Genomic DNA, 27,500 nt, shown 5'->3' on the forward strand with positions numbered 1-27,500 from the left:
GAGTTCTAAAGGGTAATTCTAAGGGATTCTTAAGGGTAACAAGCGTTACGCCTAGGTCACCCTTAGGGGAAGTGATGTGAGTTGACAAAGTGGAAGACGCAGAAAACATGCTATGATATGATATTTCGCTCACAAGGTTTAGACATACATGGAGGCGGCGATCTTGGATTTTGACGTGGCGACCCAATTTTCAATAGCGTTCTTCCTTATGCCGAGATACACCCACACACCAGATTAGAAGTTGGTACTTCGCTTATTTTTTAAGATATTCCGCTCACAAGGTTCAGACATACATGCCGGCAGCCATCTTGGATTTTAACGTGGCGACCCAATTTTCAATAGTGTTCTTCCTTATGCGTAGATACACCCACACACCAGATTAGAAGTTAGTAGTTCGTTTATTTTTCAAGATATTTCGCTCACAAGGTTCAGACATATATATGGTGGCGGCCATCTTGGATTTTGACGTGGCGACCCAATATTCAATAGCGTTCTTCGTTATGCCGAGATACACCCACACACCAAATTAGAAGTTGGTACTTCGCTTATTTTTCAAGATATTCATCTCACAAGGTTCAGACATACATGGCGGCGGCCATCTTGGATTTTGACGTGGCGACCCAATTTTAAACAGCGTTCTTCCTTATGCCGAGATACACCCACACACCAGATTAGAAGTTGGTACTTCGCTTATTTTTCAAGATATTCAGCTCACAAGGTTCAGACATACATGGCATCATACATACACGGCGGCGGCCATCTTGGATTTTGACATGGGTTGCACCCACACACCAAATTCGAATGCGGTCCTTCGCTTACGCACGCACGCACGCACGCACACACGCACGCACACCCGCACGCACGAACGGACGGACGGACACACGGACGGAGGGGAAAACCATAGTCCCCCTTTCGCTCCGCTGTGCGACGGGGTACAATTATAAAGGGCAATTCTATGGGGTTCTAAAGGGTAATTCTAATGGGTTCTAAAGGGTAATTCTGAAGGGTTCTAAATGGTAATTCTGAAGGGTTTTAAAGGGTAATTCTGAAGGGGGGGGGGTTCTAAAGGGTAATTCTAAAGGGTTCTCAAGGGTAATTCTGAAGGGTTCTCAAGGGTAATTCTAAGGGGTTCTTAAGGGTAATTATAAAGGGTAATTCTAAAAGGTTCTAAAGGGTAATTCTGAAGGGTTCTAAAGGATAATTCTGAAGGGTTCTAAAGGGTAATTCTGAAGGATTCTAAAGGGTAATTCTAAAGTGTTATAAAGGGTAATTCTGAAGGATTCTAAAGGGTAATTCTAAAGTGTTATAAAGGGTAATTCTGAAGGATTCTAAAGGGTAATTCTATAGTGTTATAAAGGGTAATTCTCATTGGTTTTAAAGGGTAATTCTGAAGGGCTCGAGGGGGTTATTTAAAAAGGGTACTAAAGGGTAATTCTAAAGTGTTTCGTTCGTTTCTAGGGTTTGCCTATTTAAAATTTAAAATGCTAAACTGAACCGCTTCCTTCGGACACGGGTGCGATTTATTTCACCTATAGCTTGATACATTAATTTTGACATTGTAAGATAATAATAATGTTGAAGGAGCTGCGCTCCAACGCGAGTCGAAAGAATTGACGCGACCAAAGACGGAATTCGTCCGAGTTGCTTTATTGAAACAAAACAGCTCAGGTATTCTGACAAGCACGTTTATCGGGCAGCAATATAAATACACATTTATGCCGGGGCGTTTGCCCGGGAAAACCGAGACCGGGTATGCCCGGGTGTCAAGGGCGAGTCCTGGAAAGGCGAGTCTGGACATGCCCGGGCGTCCTGGACGCGGCCTGGCAAGTCGAGGCTGGGCGTGCCCGAGCGCTCTGGGCGAGCCCTGGAAAGGCGAGAGCGGGCATGCCCGGACGCTCTGGGCGAGCCCTGGAAAGGCGAGTCTGGTCATGCCCGGGCGTCCTGGACGCGGCCTGGCAAGTCGAGGCTGGGCGTGCCCGGGCGCTCTGGGCGAGCCCTGGAAAGGCAAGAGCGGGCATGCCCGGGAAAGACGAGACCGGGCATGCCCGGGAGGTTCAGGCGTGCCCGGGAACAGCGAGTCCGGGCATGCCCAGGAGAGGCGCGTCTGGGCCCGTCCGGATGAGCCCGGCATGGCGATCGCGCCCTGACCGCGTCCTGGCAGGTGCAAGGCGATTGTGTACATTCAGCGGGAACCGCTACACACGCCCCTCCAGAATCGACCTGCACCGGCAGGGTCAATTTAAGGGGGGTCCGGATGACCCGGCCGAAGCGACCCCTGGAGGGTCGTGGGGGGGGGGGGGGGTCCGATCCGGTGGTGGGTGGTCGAGCGGGGGGAACTGTAGACAGGGGGCGGCGTCGCCGCGGAGGAAGGGCCAACCGTGGTGGTCGGTCGACGTCCACGTGCGCCGGTTTGAGGCGGTCCACAGAGATCCGGTCCGACCGGCCGCCGACGTCGACGACGAAGGACTTGTCGCCCCGTCGCAGTACCCGGAAGGGCCCGTCGTACGGCGGCCGGAGTGGCCCCCGGTGCGCGTCATGACGCACAAAGACGTACTCCGCTGTGCGAAGCGCTGGGGGGACGTAGGACTTGGGGCCACCGTGGCGGGACGTTGGCATGGGGGCAAATCGTCGGGCGGCCTCCTGGAGGTCCGAGCGCTGGTGTGCGGCGGACCAGGGACTGGTAGCGTCGGGCACGAACTCGCCCGGGACGCGGAGCAGCTGGCCGTAGACGAGCTCGGCGGCGGACGCCCGGAGGTCCTCCTTGGGGGCCGTGCGGAGGCCCAAAAGGACCCACGGCAGCCGGTCGGTCCAACCGTCGTCCCGAAGGCCGGCCATGAGTGCGGCCTTCATGGAGCGGTGAAACCGCTCGCACAACCCGTTGGCTTGGGGGTGGTAGGCCGTGGTGCGGTGCAGCGCGACCCCCAACGAGCGGGCGACCGCGCCCCAAAGTTCGGACGTGAACTGTGGGCCGCGGTCGGACGAGATGTCCGCCGGTGCGCCGAAGCGCGCGACCCAGGTGGCGATGAACGCCTGCGCCACGTCGGCGGTGGTGGTGGAGGTGAGGGGCATGGCCTCTGGCCACCTGGTGGTCCTGTCCACCATGGTGAGCAGGTGGGTGAACCCCCGTGATGGGGGCAGGGGACCCACCAGGTCCACGTGGACGTGGTCGAAACGCCGTGCAGGCACGGTGAAAGGCGCTAGCGGGGCCTGGGTGTGGCGGTGGACCTTGGCCCGCTGGCAGGCCGTGCAGGCGTTGGCCCAGTCGCGGACGTTCCGTCGAAGGCCGTGCCAGACGAAACGCGCCGACACCAGCTTCTGAGAAGCTTTCCGGCCCGGGTGAGAAAGGCCGTGGATGGAGGCGAAGATGCGGCGCTGCCAGGAAACGGGCACGATGGGGCGAGGCTGGCCCTGGGAGACGTCGCAGAGCAGGACGGTGCCCGCGAAGGGGATGTCGGCCAGGCGGAGGCCCGTGTCCGCCGCCCGGAGGGCCTGCACCGAGGTGTCGGTGGTCTGGTCAGTCGCCATGAGCGCGAAGTCCACGCCGAGGTGGACCGCATTCGCGCTGGCCCGAGAAAGACAGTCGGCCACAGCGTTGTCTTTGCCGGCGACGTGCCGGATGTCTGTGGTGAATTCCGACACGGCGGAGAGGTGGCGCTGCTGGCGGGCCGACCACGGCTCCGTGACTTTGGCCATTGCATAGACCAACGGCTTGTGGTCGACGAAAGCCGTGAACGGGCAGCCCTCCAGGAGGTGTCGGAAATGGCGAACGGCCAGGAATAGACCGAGCAGCTCACGGTCGAACGTGCTGTATTTTAACTCGTTCGGCCGTAGTTGCCGGCTGAAAAAAGCGAGTGGCTGCCAAACCCCGTCCACCCATTGTTCATGGACGGCGCCCACCACGTAGTTGGAGGCGTCCGTAGTGAGGGCGATGGGCGCGTTGAGCACCGGGTGAGCCAGCAGCGTTGCGTCGGCGAGGGCCCGTTTTGCACTCGCGAAGGCCGCGTCCATGGCCGCGGACCAAACGATGTCATGCTTGGCCGGCTTGCCCCGGAGGGCCTCGTAAAGGGGCCGCATGAGCTGAGCAGCGTGGGGCACGAATCGGTGATAAAAATTCACCATGCCGAGGAACTCTTGTAGGGCCTTGATGGAACGGGGACGCGGGAACGTGGTGATGGCCTCGACCTTGGTCGGCAGCGGCAAGGCCCCGGTGTTGGTGATGCGGTGGCCCAAAAAGTCAACGGTCATCGTGCCGAAGTGGCATTTGGCCGGGTTGACAATTAAGCCGTGCTCGCTGAGGCGACCGAACAGTGTTCGGAGGTGGAGGAGGTGCTCGGCGCGGGACGTGCTGGCGACGAGGATGTCGTCCAGATAGACGAAAAGAAATGGCAGGTCACGCAGCACGCCGTCCATTAAGCGCTGGAACGCCTGGGCCGCGTTCTTGAGGCCAAACGGCATCCTCAAAAATTCGAACAGGCCGAACGGCGTGATGACGGCCGTCTTCGGGACGTCGGCCGCCCGGACAGGTACCTGGTGGTATCCCCGTATCAGGTCAATTTTGGAAAATATGACCCGTCCCGCCAAACGGGCGGAAAAATCCTGGATGTGCGGGATCGGGTACCTGTCGGGGGTGGTAGCGTCGTTGAGGCAGCGGTAGTCGCCACACGGGTGCCATCCGCCCCCCGGCTTTGGCACGATGTGCAGTGGTGAGGCCCACGCGCTATTGGAGCGCCGCACGATGCCGAGGTGCTCCAACGCGTCGAACTCGGCCTTTGCCACGGCGAGCTTGGCGGGGTCGAGGCGGCGGGCCCTGGCGTAGACCGGCGGGCCCGTAGTGGGTATGTGGTGCTCGTTCCCATGCCGCACTGCGACAGGCGAAAACGTCGGCCACGTGAGGGCCGGGAATTCCGCGAGCAGGCGAGCGAACTCGTTCGCCGTCGGGAGGGCGCACGCCAGTTCGGTCGGCGCGGAGCTGCTCATCGTGCACGACAGGGAGCTGAAGGTCTCGGCGTTGACAAGGCGACGACGTTTGACGTCGACCAGCACCCCGTGCGCGCAGAGGAAGTCGGCGCCCAGCAAAGCCATGGGGACGCAGGCGGTCACAAAGGTCCACTGAAAGCGCTGACTGCCGAAGCAGAGGGTGACGTCGCGCGGGCCGAAAGTGCGTATGGCCGAGCCATTAGCAGCGACCAAAGAGGGGCCGCAAACGGCGTCCCGCCTGTCCTGCTTGGAGGCGGGTATGACGCTCAGTTGGGCGCCGGTGTCACAAAGGAAACGCCGCCCGGACGCTTTGTCCCGAATAAATAGCAAGTTGCCCGAGTGGCCGGCGCTCATGGCTGGGAATGAACGCTGGCCCGGCCGTTTCCCGACTTGCCGAAAGTGCACGGTGGTCGGCACGTCCGAGCCTTGTGTCCGAACCTGGCGTGGTAATAACACCATGCCTGGTCAGGTGGAGGCCCCGGCCGTCGTGTCGGAAGCGGTCGGCGTGGCGTGGCGGCCGCCAGTTGCACCGGCAGTTCGGCCTCCAACCACGCAGGGTGCTCGGGCGTCGTCTCGGACGGCGGCAGGCTCCAGGTAGCCGCGCCGATGTGTTGGCCCGCCGAGGAGATCTTATCGGCTTCCCTGGCGAGGGCGCGGGGATCGGTGATCGACATGCCAGCCAGGGCGAGGCGTACCGGGTGAGGCAGCTGGCGAAGGAACAGCTCGCGGAACAGAAAATCCGGAGAGTGCTCACCGAGCAACGAGAGCATATAGTCCATGCGCTCGGACGGGCGCGTGTCGCCGAGCTCGGGAAGGTCGAGCAGGCGCCGTGCGCGTGCCGCCGGTGAGAGGGCGAAAGCGTCGAGGAGGAGCGTCTTCAGCGCGTCATACTTGTCGGCAGCTGGCGGGTGCTCGAGGAGGCTCAGGGCGCGGGCCGCAGTGGCGGAACCGAGCGCTGCCACGACATGGTGGAAGCGGGTGTCATCCGCGGTGATGCCTCGCAGGGCGAACTGGGAGTCCGTCTGGGCGAACCAAACAGCCGCATGAGCCTCCCAGAAGGTAGGCAGTTTAAGAGTCACTGCTGTGTCCATGTCGGTAGGTCACCAGTGAAGGAGCTGCGCTCCAACGCGAGTCGAAAGAATTGACGCGACCAAAGACGGAATTCGTCCGAGTTGCTTTATTGAAACAAAACAGCTCAGGTATTCTGACAAGCCCGTTTATCGGGCAGCAATATATATACACATTTATGCCGGGGCGTTTGCCCGGGAAAACCGAGACCGGGCATGCCCGGGTGTCAAGGGCGAGTCCTGGAAAGGCGAGTCTGGACATGCCCGGGCGTCCTGGACGCGGCCTGGCAAGTCGAGGCTGGGCGTGCCCGAGCGCTCTGGGCGAGCCCTGGAAAGGCGAGAGCGGGCATGCCCGGACGCTCTGGGCGAGCCCTGGAAAGGCGAGTCTGGACATGCCCGGACGTCCTGGACGCGGCCTGGCAAGTCGAGGCTGGGCGTGCCCGGGCGCTCTGGGCGAGCCCTGGAAAGGCGAGAGCGGGCATGCCCGGGAAAGACGAGACCGGGCGTGCCCGGGAGGTTCGGGCGTGCCCGGGAACAGCGAGTCCGGGCATGCCCAGGAGAGGCGCGTCTGGGCCCGTCCGGACGAGCCCGGCATGGCGATCGCGTCCTGACCGCGTCCTGGCAGGTGCAAGGCGATTGTGTACATTCAGCGGGAACCGCTACAATGTCATAATAATGGCACGGTTGTGCTGCATTAGGCTCCACTTGCAATGGAGGTTTTTGACAATAGCAGGGTCTTTGGAGTTTCTTGAATTTGTCTCTAATCATGTCAATACAGTACATCAAAATTATGTATTACCGATAATGGACATAAATTTGTGTTGTACATAATCGATGCGTACAACTACATTCAGATTCATAATAATGGAAACAGCCTGATTGCTCCATACAACATCGAAGTGATTCAACCGATTTTAACCATTCCATAAAATGTTAAACCCTGCCTGTTCAAGAAAATTCACCTTGAGGTCAATCAAGCAAGTAGTGAGGTGTATTTCTAAATATACAAGTTCAGCAATATGATTAGAGGTCACATCTGTGAGATTAGGGACGTTTACATGCCCAGCAGAAATAGAAAAGAAAGTAACATCTTTTTATAATCTGGCAGATAGAGTATGATCAATAAATAGCTTAACATAGAAAGAGAACAAATTTGATTAGACTCTAAACTTACCTTTGGCGCAGCTTTTCTCGCCCTTCAAACTCAAAGGGGACCTCATCTCCTGGCATGACCTTGGTCCATTGTTTTGATGCTTTCAGTGGAACCCCAACCTTCCCTTTCTCCTCTACATTACCAGTGCCTGCAAGTTCTGCCAGAGATTCCCCATCTTTCCTGCAGTGCGACAAACAAGCAAAATGTGTACAATCTTCTAACTCATAACATGCAGACAATCATCTTGGACATTATGGAATGCCTTTCTCAAAATTGAAGGTCCATCATACACCGGGCAAGCACAATTTAAATACAAATAACCATGTGTAATGATTTGGAAATTGTCAATCAATGCCAGGGAAAAACACAGCAGAGATAAAGGTGCAAATCACGTGAATTAGTTATCGAGGTCGAAGCTCAAGGGAGAAGTGGATGACAGAAGATGGAAGGTCCACACATTGATAATGGGGTGATAGGAGAGTAGGCAGACAAGGGACATAGCAATTAACAATATTCAAGTGAGTAGGTAAAACTTAGGCAGACAGAGGGTAGGGTTTGAAGGAATAGAAAAGTTTAAGTTTCGAAAAAAAGACAAATAGTTTGATCACAATATAAAATGCAACATTTGAAATAAACTGAGACAGTGTTCTCCAGTGTGCTGTGTGAGGGAAGGTACGGTTGTTGTGGATGGCATGATTGGTGTGGAGGGTATGGTGATGATGGGAATACCGAGTGTGTTGCTGGCATTGGAGGTGCATCAAGTGATACGTGTTAAGGTGAATGAGATAGTAATGGACAAAGGCAGACAGATGTTAATCTTTCTTTCCTATTTTTTTCCTTGTTTATTTTTCCCATGCCAAAAGATGCAAGATCTTTCATTGGTGACATTTAGGCTTAAAGTAAACACAAAAGCAGGCATCCGGTTTATTATGCTAAATACTGAAGAAGAAGACTCTTCAAAAATCAAAAAAGGGATGTCTTAATTTACAGTTAGTCCTTCATCAATTGTGCAATTTGTTCCATCAGCCATCAAATTAAGGATACACTTTAAAATGTCTGAGTGTTTATTACCTCCGCAACCAAAGGTGGATGGAGGTTATGTTTTCACCCCTGTCTGTTTGTCTGTCCGTTTGTCTGTGAACAAAATATCTCAAAAAGTTGTGGATGGATTCGGACGAAATTTGGCAGGGATGTAGCGTATGTGACAAGGACGAAATGATTACATTTTGGTGAAGATCCGGATTCGGATCCGGCTACTAGAATTTTTTAAGTGATTCTTCACCATTGAGTGATCTGGCCAACCAGGCGGAGGTATGCTCTCTACTGAGTGCCGTTCTAGTTGCTAATGTCACATTGTATTATTAAAGTAGTATAAGAAACTTCAGGGTAAGGAAAATGCAATTAATGAATGTTTGATAAGTCAGCTTCCAATATGATCAAATTATTGGTCTCTACATCAGCCACAAAGTTGCACTTGTGGTGAAATAGGTTTATTCACAGTAACAATGTACAATATAGTAAAGTTGAGCATAATGAGAACTAATAATTCTGCATATTTGTTAATGTTTGAATTATTTCATTTTTAACACTGCATCCCTAATTTGAGAAAAATTCACAAACATAACTGTGAATTACCTTGCTGGAGTGGAAATGCGGGTGTTAAAGTGAAGCTCACAGCCAGTATCATTTCTCAGAACAAAGGGAGCACATGACTTGCGTCTTCTTACCGCTGCACCATTTACATCTGAAAGGAGTGGTCAGACATTATGCAAATAAACCTGTGTCACACATTACTTTTAAACCAAATATCGCCAACAGGAGAACCCCATTAACAAAGAATAATGTCATTCTACATTGAAATAATTGATTTAGTGGTGTGTTTATTCTTACCCACAAAATTGCAAATAAAAATATCATTTTATTGTCAAAAGTTTTGGAAGTTCTTAAAGACAGTGTGGTATCATTGATCTTTAGCATTGCAAGAAATTATCTGCAATTACAAAGTTTTCAAAATTAATTTATACGAAAGAAATAGAAGAAGAAGAAGAAGACGACGACGAAGAAGAAGACGAGGAAGAAGAGCAATGTCACTTATGCATACATCATCGAATAATGGGTCGTTATACTCAATCGCGTAAATGTTGCAAGAAAAGTACAATTTGTATTTTTTAAGCATCACTTAAAGGACTCAACATCTGATTTTGAACGTGTTCCTTATTTAAGCTCACCACCTCACCAACCCCCTCCTCAACCCTCTATTAATATATACATTAATTTCTCCCACTCTTCATTTTTGAATGCCGATATGTTCTCAGTCACTACTTCAATTTAGTTGCAAAATTACTTCTCATTAAAATAGGGTTTTTTTGTTGCAGGTACAAAAATTATATCGACCATTGACTACTTAATTGTGTTTTAGTACTCCCCCCCCCCCTGCATTGTGCATGTAATTTGATACCTATATTTTACTGCATGTTGTGTACAGAATTGTCATTCAAAGCGTGATGGACTGGTGAGTCAAATAAATAAACAACTTTAACGTAACAAAGCTATCAATAGTCTATTAAAATCCATTGTTCATCAATATGCAGAATTAGAAAAGTTAACAGTTGCCCTCAATTACAAAAATCTAATGATTAACAACATTATACAGCAAGTGCTAAATAACTTTTAACCTACTCTGCCAGTTGTGTTCCTGCTGAGGAGAGAGAGACGTTGTAGGTCTGCTGGATGCTTCTGCTATCCGTTGGCCTGTTGGTGAGGGTGAAGCCAAGCCTGGGCTTTTGAACCCCACATACGATCCTGATGCAACAATTTCATTTCCATCCTCATGGGAATAATCCTCAAGCCAAGCAGTCCAGGTTTTCTTTAGCTGGTCTGTTTGGGTGCATACAAGCTACAGTTCAATGAAATGTTATAATAATAATAATAATAATAAATGAGTATTAATCATCGTTGACTTTTTTAATGAATTGTGGTGTTACAAAGAGTGTGCCACGCCAAGTGAGTGTGGAGGGACAACGCTGAGTAGCAAGTTACGTAAAACATGGTAATGGCTAGAAGAAAATATTGCCTAGGAGTTGTGGGGGGGGGGGGGGGTGAGAAGGCGATATGTTCTCAGGTCAATAGAGGGTAGTGTTGAAACATCAGGTAGATAAACAGTGCATGATATTTCACGATGCCGTAAGGTGCAAAATCGAAGAAAAGCAAGATAAGTAATAAAGCAAATTAATGAGTAGATCGATAAGATGCAGCCATTAACAATTGAATCAGTCTCAAGTGACCAATTGCATTCTAAAACTGACCGACAAGTGCACATGTGATATTGATGTCAAGCCTCTTGCTGGCATTAACGGAAACATCAAGATGAGGTGGACTCAACCCAATAGCCAAACGATGCTTCCATGACACTTGCGCTGGCCAATTTTCCAGCAAAGACTCCCACCCTGAAGGGAAACGGAAAATGAATGCAATAACTCAGATATTGTCAGTTGTAACTTTTGTAACAAATCTTAAATATACTTTTGAAATGACTACAAAAAAATCCTATGTGATTTACTTGAGGTTTGAAAGTGGATGGACACTATGACTGTTCATCATAGAAGTCTGTCTGTGAACAGGATATCACAAAAATGTATGGACGGATTCTGACAAAACTTTTGGACAGATTGGGTGTGTGACAAGGATGAATCGATTCGGTTTTGGTAAAGATCTGGATCTGGATATGAGAATTTTATAAATGCTTCTTCACCATTGAAAGATAGGGGCAAAAACTACTCGTATTATAGCACAGTGTCTCATAAAGTTATGGACGGATTCGGATGAAACGTGCTGGACAGGTTGTGCGGGTGACAAAAACAAATCGATTTCATTATGGTGAAGATCCACATCTGGATCTGGGATCCGAGAATTTTTGAAGTGATTCTTCACCATCTAGAGTTGGGCCAAAAACCATATACTATTCACTATTCGTGGGTTTCGTGTATTCGCGGTTGATAAATTGCGACCTGCTTCTCTATTCGCGGTCATGTTTCCCGCAAATTTACGGGTTTTTTTGCGGGAACAAAAAAATAATTCACGAGCCGCGAGCATGACAGTTATAAAACCCATCTTTCACCAGCCACACACAAAGGAGCTGGACCTACGCAAAATAACATCTTCTAAGAGCCATGAGCATGACCTGCTTCTACATTTGCAGCACTATGCTTCGCATTTTCATGGCTTTCGCGGCCGCGAATTTTAGCCGCACTATCAGCAAGCTTCACGGGATATCCCACCAGTTGTGTAATCAAGTCATCCCCCGCGAGTTATAGAATGAAAACACTTCATTAAATCTATTACTGCAAGTAACTGAAAATATCCCCCACAAACAATGGGCAGACTATTCACCCATCCCACAGCTACCCACAATGCCTACATTCGTACATATACCCACTGTGTCCTGGGTCTCAATCATTCTTCTCGTCCTGTTTCTTTGACCTGTGTTTTTGCCTCTCGCTCTGCTCATCGTTCAATCATGGCTCCCAAGAGCAGGACCAGTGCCAGAGATGCATCAACTACCAAGAAGCAGAAAAAAGTGATGAGCCTGAGCAACAACTTGGAGCTGCTTGTCAGGTTTTGAAAGGAGAGAGTGCGGCCTCTGTGGGCAGGCATTACGGCATCAATGGATCCACGGTTCGCTACATACAAGAAAGAAGGAAAAGGCAATTCTTGAAAGTGTTGCAGGCAGTGCTGCATCAAGTATGAAGGTGGTCACCCATGTCTGGGATGTCCAAATAGAAAGGATGGAGAAGGCTCTCAGCATATGGATCGAGGACAACACACAGAAGAGTATACCTTTGAGTGGACCTCTCATTCGCACAAATGCAAAAGGGTGCTTCATGGTGAAACCCATTATGCTGCACCATTCCCTGAACCTGTTGAACCATTCCCCGAGTTGGAGGCCATTACAAAGGTTTCCAAGGAGGAGGCGGGCTGTGATGAGGGAGAGGTGCCGAGGTCCAACCTCACAGTCCAGTTGCTGGGCGAGGTGCTGCAGGACATGCTGGTGATTGCCGACAGGGTGAAAGATGCTGACCCAGTCATGGCACGGTACGTCAAGTTCAAGAGGGGCTTGGATGATGTGCTGCTCCCCTACAAAGAGCTACATCGAAATCTGAAGCAATCTGCCAGGCAGCTCTCCATTACACATTTCTTCCGCCGTGCTCCGTCCACCTCAAGACAATCAGCACCTTCTACTGCCTGTCCTGCCTCTCCTGCCGTCCTTACCAGCACTCTCACCAGCGTCCTCACCAGCGTCCTCACCAGCGTCCTTACCAGCACCCTCACCAGCACCCTCACCTGCCTGTCCTGCCTCTCCCTTAGTGCACGACTTTTCAGCACCATCATTTGGGTCACCCTCAGAGTTTGCGGAATTAATGAGATTTTAATTCATCAGCATCATAATCACCACCATCATTATCAATTGAAAAGTTGCGTGTGTTTGGAGAATATAGATTTTTAAACGGTACATGATGGTGTTGTGTTTTTTTTTTTTACTTTCACGATACAGTATGGTTAAGCTGGTTAAGCACTTTTAATAAACTGTAAGCGCATTCCTTCAATAAATTGGAAATGGTGCCTGGTGTTGTCGTTTTTTTTTTTTAAGCATTTGTTATGAAACTGTAATCATGTGCATTTGTGGTCGAAAACATTTTAAACTTTAAAAAATTTCCTCTGTGAATCAGGAACCACCGGAAACCTATAACCTGGATAGGTCAAAGATGGATTTCATCGGTTATCAAAAGGAGAAGCATCCATCTGTGTGTGTGTCTGCATCTGTCACACTTCATTCTAAAGGGTTCCTGCTGTGGTGGAGTAATAAATATGGTTCTATTAGACCAGCTAAGAAACAATGGAGCTGCGTACATTCGTGGGATTTTCGTCGACATTCGCGGGGTTTTCCTCAGCATCCACGGGATTTTCATCGAAATTCGCAGATTTGCCTCGCCATTCGTGCATTTTGCCTCGCCATTCGCGGATTTTCACGACTCGGGTACCAATCCCCCCTTTTTCCATTGAAACAATGCTCTGCCATTTGCTGTTTCTCAATTCATGGCAATTTTCCAAGAACGTATACCCCATGAATATCATGGTCGGACAGTACTGTATAGCACAATATCTCAAAAAGTTTGGATGGATTGATTTGTTCAGCGGTTTGATAAGTTTTTTTGAGGATTTTCGATAAAACCAAGATGGCGACCAAATCATGTGACTGATAATGTCACAAAAATGATATGCGCTAAGTCATATAAGGGTCCAACAGCTCCCAAAGTTTTAAGCTGATCAGGTTTACCATTTTTGAGAAACTCTGGGCATAACTTAACAACAACAACAACAGGCATTTAAGGCCATTTTCCCTGCCAGAGTAGGAGTTAGCCACATAACAACTTGACAGAACCTGAATAATAATAATAATCTCAACAATAACAATAGGCTTCCAGGCCACTGGATGCCTAATAATGCTAATGATAACATGAAATTAATGTTATTACAAAACAATATTAATACTAATAATATCCCCTATCCCCAAGGTGTTTTCCTCCTTGGACAAACAGCTTGTTAATGTGAATACATATCTTATCGTATTGTTTCATGGGGCAAGCCAACCAGAAGTAAAAAAAAAATTATAAACCACAAACACATATAATTACCTTTATAAACAGTCGCTACTGCTGTTTAACACCAAACTGGAAGAAATATGGAGGAATCCCGACGTCCGTGAGGCATTATATGCTTATTGCATCCACCACAGACGAACAGACCAGAGCCTAGATCTACTGTAATCTATATACCACAGAGAAGAGAAATAACATGACCCTTCCTGTTGCTCCCGTAAGGAGTGGGTGTACTCGCTCCTTCAAATACACCATGATACTTATGTCATATGTCTAGTTGCATGTGAAGCAAACCACCTGCACAGCATACAAAGGCCAACAGACATGGGACATAAGAAATAAATGTACAGTCAGTAGTACATACCATTAACTTTGTGTATCTAGATGGTACTTTAAGGGCATATGCCAATTTTCAATTTAGTTGTAATCTTCTTTAGCTAATATAGAGCCTGGTGTTGGCTTAGCGGTTATGGTGCCGGTTTGGGATCCTAGGATCCTGGGTTCGAATCCCGGCCGATCGCTGAATTAACGCCAGGAGGTTGATTCAGCCTGTCATCCTTCTGAGGTCGGAAAATTTAGTACCAGTTCACTGGTAATTCCGTGTGTGTCGCAAGAGGCGACCAACAGGGCTGGCGGCAGGAAGGGAATCCGGCCATAAAACATTGCTTCAAAAAGGGGACCACGGTGCCTGAAAAATGCCAACCCCTGCTCTGCGGGGAAAAATGGCCTCTAAAGGTGGTTCTTCTTTAGCGAATAACAGAAAGTACAACTGGACATCCTGGTGCCCAAAGTCCACCTTGTTTTATCTTTCTAGGATCACGTTTCAAAGACCAAGTTGTGATGTTAACTCGTTCTCATTTCCTTTTTTCAAGGACTCTTCCAAGGAATGTTACTGAACCCAAAACAGCCTACCTTTACAAAAGAAAAGGAAGGGTGTAGTTCAATAGTGTCTGTGCTCACGGTGCATTAAAAAGGCAGGTATTGAAAGGCGACAAACATAACTCGACAAGAAAAGGATAGGAACACAAATCACGACCAAAATAGGGAAAGCCATCAAAATGATGAGTATCAAATCATATTTGTCTCACTGATAACTAAAAGTGGCTGATTTATCCAACACAATGTCCTGAGCTCAGCAATCTCTCAAAGTGCAATGTCACAGCATGTAACTCTCACCAGAAAGCTGTCGATTATAGTAATCTACTGCCAATGCAAGACGTGCTGAGCCTTCAAAATGTGTTCCCAAACGTTGTACAATATGCACACCTGGGAAAAAAAGAAAACACTATTATAATCAACATGGTGGGAACTACATGGTTCTACTTGGTTCTGGGTGCCTGGATACCAACTCTGGTACCAACTGAGCAGTTCTGGGTGGGATCAACTGGGTGCCTGTCAACATTTTGCTGAGCCACATGCCATCTCGGTGTTATATTCTTGTTTTTCTTGATTCTTGTCTTTTTGCAATTGTTGTTTTCATGTATTGTTATGCATTATGTTTTCCACTCTGTCAAAGCGCCTTTGGGCTTCTGGAAAAGCGCTATACAAAATAAATGAATTATTATTATTATTATTATTATATCCCAATATTTGAAGGTAAACAACTTTTTCATTGGGAACCAATGAAACCGGCGCAAATCTTATAATACAAATTTCATTTTGGTTCATAAGAAGAATCAAGCAACAGATGTAGCCATTTAAAAACCATTTAAATACTGGTAAACACTATCAACTCAAAAAGAGTAAACCGATATTTAACTTAAAACCAGAAGGAGTAGAAGGAACACTCGAGCAAAAATCAATAGTTCGAGATTGCAAGGATGAAAAACATCGATTACCAAAACGAGAAGCATCCATCTATGTGTGTGTCTGTATCTGTCACGCTTCATTCTAAAGCATTCCTGCTGTCGTAGAGTAATAAATATGGTTCTGTTAGACAGCTAATAATTGATTTACTTGGAACAAAAATATGTCCATTAGGATTTATTCATCTTCCATAAAGATTTTCGTTTTAAAAGACGATCTTTCCAGGATTGAGGAAGATGCGGGAATGGTAGCTTAAGGCAGCGGTTCAAACAGTAACATTTATTATTCTACAACAGCACAAACCCTTTCGAGTTTACAAGGATAAGGGGAGCGCACAAAATAATACATAGTAATACTTCCTGAAACAATAGAAAAATATGTATAATTACACAGAAGGAACACAAAATCAACCACAGCTATGGTAACACCAACCACTTCATATAAAATATCCTTTTTCACATGTTTTACTTAATTTTACATCGTAATTGAGATTCACAAATAGATGTGCAATATACTTGTGAAGTATAACATGCTGTCTTTTGATGAAACATGTCAGCGAAGAAATGGATAGGTATGTCTATTAATATCAAATTGAGCTCAAAAACAGACTCCAATATATTGAGTAAAAAGAAAAAAAAAATCGATGCTGACAAAACGAACCACCAATGACCAAAGGTGAAAAGTTTTAAAAAGGAGATTTTTTTTGTTTGTTTTTTAAGAAAAGAAAAAGTGAAAAACATTATGGTGTTACGTACCAGTTAGTGTGAGTTCAGCCAATGGGATGTCACAATCTTGGCAATCATCAATGAAACAAATGCAGAATAAGCCGCCATCCAGTTCAACTCCAGAGATCCGCCACCAATTCAGCTCCTGCTCACCTTGCCCACATCCCATAGCCTCGGCATTCTCAAACAGCCACTGAGCAGCCTGGTTCAGCTGACCTAAACAGGTAAAGGGGGGCAGCTTTCTAGATAGAAGGGCCGATGAGTTTATTTTAAAAAGTAAAGGCTGCATGTTGGAATGCAACTTAATGTGATATACTCTTAATATTTACTCCCAAGAGTGTAAGATTTATTCATCTTCCATTTAGGAGTTTTTGGCTTCAGTAAACTGATATCGAGACACTGGACACATTGGGAGTAGGGAAGGGATTACATGTTGGAGCCAGATTAATTACTGAGATAAAGAGAAAGAACTGAATACAAAGGAAATTAATGAATTGACAGGAGAGAGATTAAAAAGAAGCACAACACAACAACAACAACAGGCATTTTAAGGCCATTTTCCCTGCTAAAAGCGGGGGTTAGCCAACTCTGGAAAAGAAGAAGAATTAAAAAGAAGCACAATGGAAAATAAACAAAAGTAGCATACCCTGGCAAGCTTCCAATGCTATTTCACAATCGGCAGCACTGAAACCCAGATCCTGCAGTTGCTCTGCAGGTGATGCTGTTATCATTGATCCGCCACCATTCCATTGACATGGACAGGTTATGAACATGATGACGGTGGGTGGAATCGTTGGATTAGGACACCGATTGTTGAAAGGGAATATTTGTGGAAGGGAAAATGCCGATGACAGGATAATAACATGGCAGGAGATCGATCAGGTAGGCCATGAGTGGATGCAATAAAAAAAATATTGAATGAAACATGAACCATAGAGGTAATGGGAAGAAACGAGAAAAAATGGGGTTAAAAAGTAAATGCAAATTAAATGTAAAATAAAAATACGGCAGAGCTAATAAGCAAGCTTGAAATCGAATTTAGTATGAAGCTGAAATACTCGAAAAACAGACGAAATAATTACATGAAACATAAGTAATGAAAGCAAAATAAGAGGCAATGTGTAGAAATGATTGAGAAATTCTATGACAAAGTGTGCATTCACAGCTAGTCTCAGTGGAGAAAACTGCACAATAAGTATCTGACAGTTAATGGACACCAATGAGACAGGGATATGGCAATTAATTAAACATGCTCTCAAAATTCTCAGTCCAGGTGAATAAAGGAATGAACCAACAAAGTGACAAAAAGGAAAAGTCAAAGGAAACTACAGGAGCAAACAAAAGCACACCCCATTGGTAGACAGCACACCTTTGGTACAAGAAAAGGTCGGTCGTGACAGTGAAAATGGTGGAGGAGCCCGAGTCTGATTCTGATCGTCGACACGTTTTGAATCCGAGGAAGAGTTTGTGGCACCAAGCAGGTCTGACTGGTGCGCCATCAGCTCAGACGCCAGCGTCAAAAACAACTTCAAATCATTATAAGAGAGGCGCATGTTCAAGTTGGAAAACTGAATCTGAAAAAAAACAAAAAACATAATGCAATAATGCATCCTCAAAATTTCATTTTGTCCATAAAATAATTTGTGCAACATTGTTCTCAGCCAGGAGGTGCGGCATTGTAGAGTATACATCATGTTTTCTTTAAAACCCTGCGTTTAGGAAAAGCTTTCATTTTGAAATAGTTTAACTGTGTTAACTTGTGGCATAAATCTTATGTTTGTCTGTGTGTCCATGTGATTTTGTCTATCTGATGTCTATTTCTCCTCTAAAGCAGTTGGGTCCGAGAAATATATTTATGCAGCCGGTGCCTTCAGTTGAAATGTCTGGGATTAATTAAGCTCTCTGGAATTGAACTTCAGAAAAGGACTGATTGTGAGAGTAATTTGGGGGTTTCTTCCTTCCGGGAATGTTTAATTATAGATACAGCTGCATTTCATCCAGTTTTGAAAGGAAGATGATGATAGAAACGATAAACTTTGTGCAGAGATTTTCTCCATAAAGAGACATGCATAATATAAACATTGACACACACAGGGAAGAACTGTGTAAACAGAGCTCTGTCTTTTCCACTCCTGCCATACAAAGAACCCAGTACGTATTGAGGGAATGACACGGAGAGGATTTGAACGATATTTTTGCCTCATGGTTGTCCAACTAATTGAATGGGATGCCTGGAACCACACAGCACAAAACATTAAGGAGTTATGGTCCGCAAGTCACTTGCAGGCACAGCCAGTACACACGTGGCAAGGGATTCTGGCAATAAGACCACCCTTGACCACAACTCAAATTCACACAGCCTAGAAAAGTCGCACCCATGTTCGAAATGAGAGGTTCATTTTTGGCATTTTAAATATGAAATAGGCAAAGCCGAGAAATGAAAGAAACCCTTTATAATTACCCCTTAGAATCCTTTAGAATTATCTTTGAGAACCCTTTAAAATTATCCTTTAAAACCCATTAGAATTAGTCTGTAGAACCCATTAGAATTAGCCTTGAGAACCCTTTAGAATTACACTTAAGAACCCTTTATAATTAAACACGGTGGGTTAGAACGGTTCTTCTTCTTCATTCATGACAGACGGAGGGGCGGATGTGAGGAAGAACACAGCCAAATATTGCCATAAGCAGACATAGCCATAAGCGGACATAGCCATAAGCGGCCATAGCCATAAGCGGTGAAGCTGCCAGATATTGAAGCAGCTTCACCGCTTTAAAAAAGGACATGCTCGCTGGAGCCGTGGCTCCAACAGCACCAACAATGTAGCACATTCTCTCTGCAGCAAATCTCTCTCCATGCAATGGGAATGGCCCACAAATCCATTTTGCTCACAGGAGTTCAAACTCCTTAAAGATCTTAAAGACTCACAGGTGGTGGCCAAGTGTGTCAGTTCCTTCCCATAAACTGGAAGGTGCAAGGTATGGTCCCTTCCCATGAATGCCAATTTGCAAGTAGATTACATCTTGCAGGTTTTAATCCTTCTTGGTTTGGATTTAAAATGTGTTCTTTGTACTATGGTAGGAGCTGTGATACATGAGCAGATGGCCATTACAGACAACGAGGAAGGGCTGGAGGAGGAGTCTCAAAGCTAACAGCGGTTGATGGGAGGGACAAGATCCAAGAACAATGGGGACTTTGCCCACATTCACAATTGGATACTGGGGCTGGGAATTATAAATTTAAATTTATTTTAAAGCAGCTTTGGCAGCATCTGGACCCCTGGGTTGCATGGGAGGATGGAGGGTGGGGGCAGGTTTGGGGTGCCCCTGTGCACCAGGGCACCGACTGAGCAAATATATCTTTAATTGGTGAGCTCGCTGGACCATAGAGGGGGTCGAGATCTCCCGGGGACTGAAGTGGTCCTCCTAGCCACCTATCATGGTTCACCATGAGGACTACAGTAGGGAGGTGTTGTGGGCTGTGCCTTGGTGGTGGCACCACCGAAATCCAGTGAGGGCCTAACGAGGTGAGCTCCTGGGCATGTGGTACAGCTGCCTCTCCCTGAGGCTCCGTGACTGCCAGCATGTGGAGAACAGCCATGGTGGACTGGTCGATGGATGCGGGTCTCAAACCAAATGGAGTTTCAGTATCACCAATGGAGCATCTGTGGACAGTTATGGAGTAATCAGGAAAGGACCGGAGAGGCCCACATATCTTTCCACAGATAGTCCGCCACAATTTAATCGGCTTTCAGTTTGGGAAGAGAACTGTGGGTTTTAATTGACATGGGTTGCAATGAGAAGATTGGCTGGAGTAGGCGCTGCCGGTATTGACCAACCTCCTGCAGGATTATTTTGTCTCATGGTTGTCATTATTTTGTGCACGTAATTTGTGTAATTGAATGAATTTTCCTGAGCCTCGACTTGTTGTTGCAGACACTTAAGTTTTAATTGCTTACGTAAGCTGCATCAATACATATATTAATCAGTGTTAACTGTATTCTATGAAATCTAACAATTCTAAACTCCTTTACCGAGAAAACTCCAGGGCAGGTCGTAAATCTCTGCCTGTTGTTTTTACAACCCAAGCCTGGCTAGCTCGCGTGCAGAGGCGAACTGCCAGCTCGAACTGTGACATCTTATCAGTTTCAGAGCCTCGCAGTCAAATCGGCAAGATTGGAGAATAAAAGAGAAAGTCTCTTTTATTAAATATTGTATAACAAATAAATGTACTCTTTATACAATACATATACAGTCAAGTGAAAAAGTAAGTACACCCCATGTAAAGTTTTCACCTTTTCAACATATTTCAACATACAGCTATTTGATCTTCATTTCAACAATATTGATAGATAAAGGTGATATTGTAGCGGCTACCGCTGGGTTTTCACAATCGCCTTGCACCTATCAAGGACGCGGAGCGATCACCATGCCGGGCTCGTCCAGGACGCCCGGGCAGGCCCGCGCTCAACTTGCCAGGCCTCGGTCGGGACGCCCGGGCATGCCCGGGCATGCCCGGGCAGGCTCGCCCTCAACTTGCCAGGCCGCAGCCAGGACGCTGGGCCACGCCCCCTCTCGCCTTTCCTGGGCAAACGCTCCGGGATAAGATGTATATATATTGCTGCCCGATAAACGGGCTTTTCAGAGTGCCTGAGTGTTTGGTTTGATTAAAGCAACTCGGATGAATTCCAGCTTTTTGTCGCGTCCATTCTTCCGATCGACGTGGGAGCCCCAGCTCCTTCATTGGTGACCTACCGACATGGACACGGCAGTCGCCCTTAAACTGCCTACCTTCTGGGAGGCTCACGCGGCGGTTTGGTTCGCACAGGCGGATTCCCTGTTCGCCCTGCGAGGCATCACGGCCGACGACACCCGCTTCCACCATGTGGTAGCAGCACTCGGTTCGGCCACCGCGGCCCGCGCCCTGAGCCTCCTCGAGAGCCCGCCAGCCGCTGACAAATACGGCGCGATTAAGAAGCTTCTCCTCGACGTTTTCGCCCTCCCATCGGCGGAACGCGCACGGCGCCTGCTCGACCTGCCCGAGCTCGGCGACACGCGCCCTTCCGAGCGAATGGACTACATGCTTTCACTGCTCGGCGAGCACTCTCCGGCATTCCTGTTCCGGGAGCTGTTCCTCCGTCAGCTGCCTAACCCGGTATGCCTCGCCCTGGCAAGCACGACGATCACAGATCCCCGGGCCCTTGCCAGAGAAGCCGACAAGATCTCCGCCGCAGGACAGCGCATCGCAGCGGCGACATGGGACCCACCGCCGTCCGACGCAACACCCATGGCGCCCGAGCACCCGGCACGGTCGACGACCGAACTGCCGACGCAATTGGCGGCCGCTACACCGAGCCGACCACCTCCAGCACGACGACCGGAGCCTCCACCTGACCAAGCGTGGTGTTACTATCATGCCAGGTTCGGACAGAAGGCCCGGACATGCCGACCCCCGTGCACCTTCGGCAGGCGGGGAAACGGCCGGGCCGGCGTTCATTACCAGCCATGAGCGCCGGCCACACGGGCAACTTACTGTTCATCACGGATAAAGCGTCCGGACGGCGCTTCCTGTGCGACACCGGCGCCCAACTGAGCGTCATACCCGCCTCTGACCAGGACAGGCAATCCGCGGTTTGCGGCCCCTCCTTGGTTGCGGCCAACGGATCGACCATCCGCACCTTCGGCCCGTGCAACGTCACCCTCTGCTTCGGCGGCCAACGCTTTGCTTGGACGTTTGTAACCGCAAATGTGCCCATGGCTCTGCTAGGCGCCGACTTCCTCTGCGCACACGGACTGCTGGTGGACGTCCAACGGCGTCGTTTAATCAACGCCGAAACCTTCAGCTCCCTGGTATGCACATTGAGCAGCTCCGCGCCGACCGAGCTGGCATGCGCCGTCCCGGCGGCGAACGAGTTTGCTCGCCTGCTCACGGAGTTCCCGGCCCTCACGCGGCCGACGTTTTCGGCCGTCGCAGTACGGCATGGGATCGAGCACCACATACCAACCACGGGCCCGCCGGTCTACGCCAGGGCCCGCCGCCTCGACCCAGCCAAGCTCGCCGTGGCGAAGGCCGAATTCGACGCGTTGGAGCACCTCGGCATCGTGCGGCGCTCCGATAGCGCGTGGGCCTCGCCACTGCACATCGTGCCAAAGCCGGGGGGTGGATGGCGCCCGTGCGGCGACTACCGCCATCTCAATGACGCTACCACCCCCGACAGGTACCCGATCCCGCATATCCAAGACTTCTCCGCCCGTCTGGCGGGACGGGTCATTTTTTCGAAAATTGATCTCATACGGGGATATCACCAGGTACCTGTCAGGGCGGCCGACGTCCCTAAAATGGCAGTCATCACGCCGTTCGGCTTATTCGAATTCTTGCGGATGCCGTTTGGTCTCAAGAACGCGGCTCAGGCGTTCCAGCGCTTGATGGACGGCGTGCTGCGTGACCTGCCGTTCCTTTTCATTTACCTGGACGACATCCTCGTCGCCAGCACGTCCCGGGCCGAGCACCTCCTCCACCTCCGAACACTGTTCGGGCGCCTCAGCGAGCACGGCCTCATCGTCAACCCGGCCAAATGCCACTTCGGCACGACGGCCGTTGATTTTTTGGGCCACCACATCACCAAGAACGGGGCCGTGCCGCTGCCAACCAAGGTCGAGGCCATCACCACGTTCCCGCGTCCCCGCACCATAAAGGCCCTGCAGGAATTCCTGGGAATGGTGAATTTTTATCACCGCTTCGTGCCCCGCGCTGCTCAACTCATGCGGCCCCTCTACGAAGCCCTCCGGGGCAAGCCGGCCAAGCACGACATCGCCTGGTCCGCAGCAATGGATGCGGCCTTCCAAAGCTCAAAGCGGGCCCTCGCCGACGCAACACTGCTCGCTCACCCGGTGCTCAACGCTCCCATCGCCCTCACCACGGATGCCTCCAACTACGCGGTGGGCGCCGTACATGAGCAATGGGTGAACGGGGTTTGGCAGCCACTCGCTTTTTTCAGCCGGCAGCTCCGGCCGAACGAGCTCAAATACAGCACATTTGACCGGGAGCTCCTCGGTCTACACCTGGCCGTCCGCCATTTCCGCCACCTCCTGGAGGGCCGACCTTTCACGGCGTTCGTCGACCACAAGCCGTTGGTTTACGCCATGGCCAAGGTCACGGAGCCGTGGTCGGCCCGCCAACAGCGCCACCTCTCCGCCGTGTCGGAGTTTACCACGGACATCCGGCACGTCGCCGGCAAAAACAACGCCGTGGCCGACTGTCTTTCCCGGGCCAGCGCGAACGCGGTCCACCTGGGCGTGGACTTTGCGCTTACGGCGGCGGACCAAACCACCGACACCACGGTGCAAGCCCTCCGGGCGGCGGACACGGGCCTCCGCCTGGCCGACATCCCCTTCGCGGACACTGTCCTGCTCTGCGACGTCTCCCAAGGCCAGCCTCGCCCCATCGTGCCCGTCACCTGGCAACGCCGCATCTTCGCCTCCCTCCACGGCCTTTCCCACCCGGGCCGGAAAGCTTCCCAGAAGCTGGTGTCGGCGCGATTCGTCTGGCACGGCCTTCGTCGGGACGTCCGCGATTGGACCAGCACCTGCACGGCCTGCCAACGGGCCAAGGTCCACCGACACACCCAGGCCCCGCTGGCACCTTTCACCGTGCCCGAACGACGTTTCGACCACGTCAACGTGGATCTGGTGGGCCCCCTCCCCCCGTCACGGGGGTTCACACACCTGCTCACCATGGTGGACAGGACCACCAGGTGGCCGGAGGCCGTTCCCCTCGTCTCCACCACCACCGCCGACGTGGCGCAGGCTTTCATCGCCACCTGGGTCGCCCGCTTCGGCGCACCGGCGGACATCTCGTCAGACCGCGGACCACAGTTCACCTCCGAGCTGTGGGGCGCGGTCACCCGCAACCTGGGGGTCAAGCTCCACCGTACTACGGCCTACCACCCCCAAGCAAACGGGTTGTGCGAGCGATTCCACCACTCCATGAAGGCCGCGCTCATGGCCGGCCTTCAAGACGGCGGTTGGGCCGACCGGCTGCCGTGGGTCCTTTTGGGCCTCCGCACGGCCCCCAAGGAGGACCTCCAGGCATCCACCGCCGAGCTTGTCTATGGCCAGGCGCTACGCGTCCCGGGCGAATTTGTGCCCGACGCTACCAGTCCCTGGTCCGCAGCTCACCAGCGCTCGGACCTCCAGGAGGCCGCCCGACGGTTTGCCCCCCACCACCACACCAGACCCCCTCCCACGACCCACCAGGGGTCGCTTCGGCCGGGTCATCAGGACCCCCCTCAAATTGACCCTGCCGGTGCAAGTCGATTCTGGGGGGACGTGTGTAGCGGCTACCGCTGGGTTTTCACAATCGCCTTGCACCTATCAAGGACGCGGAGCGATCACCATGCCGGGCTCGTCCAGGACGCCCGGGCAGGCTCGCCCTCAACTTGCCAGGCCACAGCCAGGACGCTGGGCCACGCCCCCTCTCGCCTTTCCTGGGCAAACGCTCTGGGATAAGATGTATATATATTGCTGCCCGATAAACGGGATTTTCAGAGTGCCTAAGTGTTTGGTTTGATTAAAGCAACTCGGATGAATTCCAGCTTTTTGTCGCGTCCATTCTTCCGATCGACGTGGGAGCCCCAGCTCCTTCAATATAACATAACAAATATCATGAAACATTTACATTTTGGAGTCCATTGTATAATTTAAATAAATATAAAGGCAAATTTTGCATGTGGAAAAAGTAAGTACACCCTACATTTATCACTACTTCAAAAACCTAAAATTAGAATCAGGTGCACCAGCTCAGGTGCAAATGATAAGAACATCGTTAGAGAGGATCTTGGAGGAACCTGTCTTATTTAAACCTCAGACATTTCGTTTGGTTTGCTCTTTGTTGTTGAAGTGTGCGGCGTCACCATGCCTAGATCAAAAGAGCTCTCTGAGGCCTTCAGAAAGAAGGTTATAGATGCCTACGAGTCTGGGAAGGGATATAAAAAGATCTCCAAACAATTTGAAATCAATCATTCGACTGTCCGGAAGATCATCTACAAGTGGAGAAGATTCCAAACAACTGCCAACTTGTTCAGGCCAGGCCGCCCCAGCAAGTTCAGTCTGAGAGCAGACCGCAAGATGCTGAAAGAAGTCTCTAAGAACCCCAGAATGTCATCACGGGACCTACAGGTAGCTCTTGCCACTGTCGATGTCAAAGTGCACGAGTCTACCATTAGAAAGAGGCTGTACAAATTTGATCTACATGGGAGGTGTGCCAGGAGGAAACCTTTACTGTCCAGAAAGAACATCAGGGCAAGACTAAAGTTTGCCAATGAACACTGAGGCAAAGACCCACACTTCTGGATCAATGTGCTCTGGACAGATGAGTCAAAGGTAGAGCTATTTGGCCACAGTACCAGAAGACATGTTTGGCGAAAACCAAAGACAGCATGTGACCACAAGAACCTGATACCAACTGTAAAGCATGGTGGTGGAAATATTATGGTTGGGGGAAGCTTTGCTGCATCAGGGCCTGGGCAGCTCACCATCATAGAATCCACTATGAATTCTTCATTGTCCCAGAGGGTGCTTGAGGATAATGTGAGGCCATCTGTCGGAGAGTTGAAGCTCAACCGAAGGTGGACCTTGCAACATGACAATGACCCTAAACATACCAGTAAATCCACCAAGGAATGGCTGAAAAGAAAGAAATGGAGGGTTCTGGAATGGCCAAGTCAAAGCCCAGATCTAAATCCCATCGAGATGTTGTGGGGGGATTTGAAACGAGCTGTGCATGTAAGAAACCCCTCAAACATCGCACAGCTGAAAGAATTCTGCATGGAGGAGTGGGCAAAAATTTCTCCCAGTCGATGTCAGAGACTGGTAGACAGTTACAAGAAACGCCTACTTGAGGTTGTTTCTGCCAAAGGGGGCAATACCACCTATTGGAGCCAAGGGTGTACTTACTTTTTTCCACATGCGAAATTTGCATTTATGTTTATTTTAATTATACAATGGACGACAAAATGTAAATGTTTCATGATATTTGTTATATTATATCACCTTTATCTATCAATATTGTTGAAATGAAGATCAAATAGCTGTATGTTGAAATATTTTGAAAAAGTCAAAACCATGTACATGGGGTGTACTTACTTTTTCACGTGACTGTATATATATATGTATATATGTATGTATGTATGTACATGTATGTATATATATATATATATATATATATATATATATATATATATATATATATATATATATATATATATATATATATATATATCACAGGTATGGGTACCTAAATGCCAAGTCTGTGTATGTATGTATGTATGTATATATATATATATATATATATATATATATATATATATATATTTATATATATACATACATACATACGTATATATATATTGTTGTGGATATGAGATTGTTGTTTTTTTTTTATTGTTGTGTTGTGAATAGTTGTAAAAAGTCACCCTCCTTCCTGCAATTGTTGTTGTATAAAGGTCAAAGGGCGTTCCCGTAGTTAATTCCATAAAACATACACGAAGGACACCATATATCCCTGTTCAGTAGTTATATCCTTATTATGTGTATTAGTGTAAGGCCTTGTCTTCCATTAATTTGACACTCCATTGCACTGCATTAAATAAAGTAGATCCCTCCGACATGACATCTTCAAAGTGCCAGGTTTGCCAGGTTTGCTGCAATTGCCAACTGCATTTGGGCGGTTTTCTTCATTCGCCATTGCTGCCCTTTGGCTGGGGCTAGCTCGAATCGCCCCAAAACCACCATTGGCCACGAGGTAAGGTCGGGGAAGAAGGGCGTGTCTCCACCTCGTCATAGAGGGGAGGAGTGAACCAGCCCTTGCCGACCAACCCAGGACGAGGGGTTGGCTTTAGAGGGCAGAGAGAGAACGTTTGGGGGAGTTTCGCAAAAGGGTCAAGGGTGGGGCTTATATAACCCGAGGAAGACGCCCCCAGAGAGAGTCGAGGAGGGAGGAGATCAGATCACAGACAAGCCTGAAGAGAGTCCTGGAGTTTGTGAGAGAGGGAGAGAGAACCCGTCACGCCAGACCCCCCACCAGCAGCGTTGGCTCCACCAAGCAGCTCCGACCCGT

The 27,500-nt window shown here is 49.2% G+C and overlaps 2 protein-coding genes across 2 annotated transcripts in view; both read right to left on the reverse strand.

The window, feature by feature from the left end:
- The window catches only part of LOC144891290 (uncharacterized), a 981,422-nt gene that overhangs the window by 315,783 nt on the left and 638,139 nt on the right, over positions 1 to 27,500 (reverse strand). The window lies entirely within an intron of this gene.
- LOC137434335 (intermembrane lipid transfer protein VPS13D) overlaps positions 7,219 to 27,500 on the reverse strand; it is a gene marked incomplete at its 3' end in the record, with an annotated part of 220,793 nt that continues 200,511 nt past the window's right edge. The window contains 8 exon segments of the mRNA XM_078784227.1: positions 7,219 to 7,377; positions 8,833 to 8,941; positions 9,877 to 10,074; positions 10,503 to 10,643; positions 15,030 to 15,119; positions 16,415 to 16,600; positions 17,031 to 17,105; positions 17,754 to 17,958. Coding sequence (XP_078640353.1) covers positions 7,219 to 7,377; positions 8,833 to 8,941; positions 9,877 to 10,074; positions 10,503 to 10,643; positions 15,030 to 15,119; positions 16,415 to 16,600; positions 17,031 to 17,105; positions 17,754 to 17,958 — 1,163 coding nt within the window.

This window comes from Myxine glutinosa, chromosome 1 (genome assembly GCF_964187855.1).
Source record: "Myxine glutinosa chromosome 1, kmMyxGlut1.1, whole genome shotgun sequence".
Taxonomy (NCBI): domain Eukaryota; kingdom Metazoa; phylum Chordata; class Myxini; order Myxiniformes; family Myxinidae; genus Myxine; species Myxine glutinosa.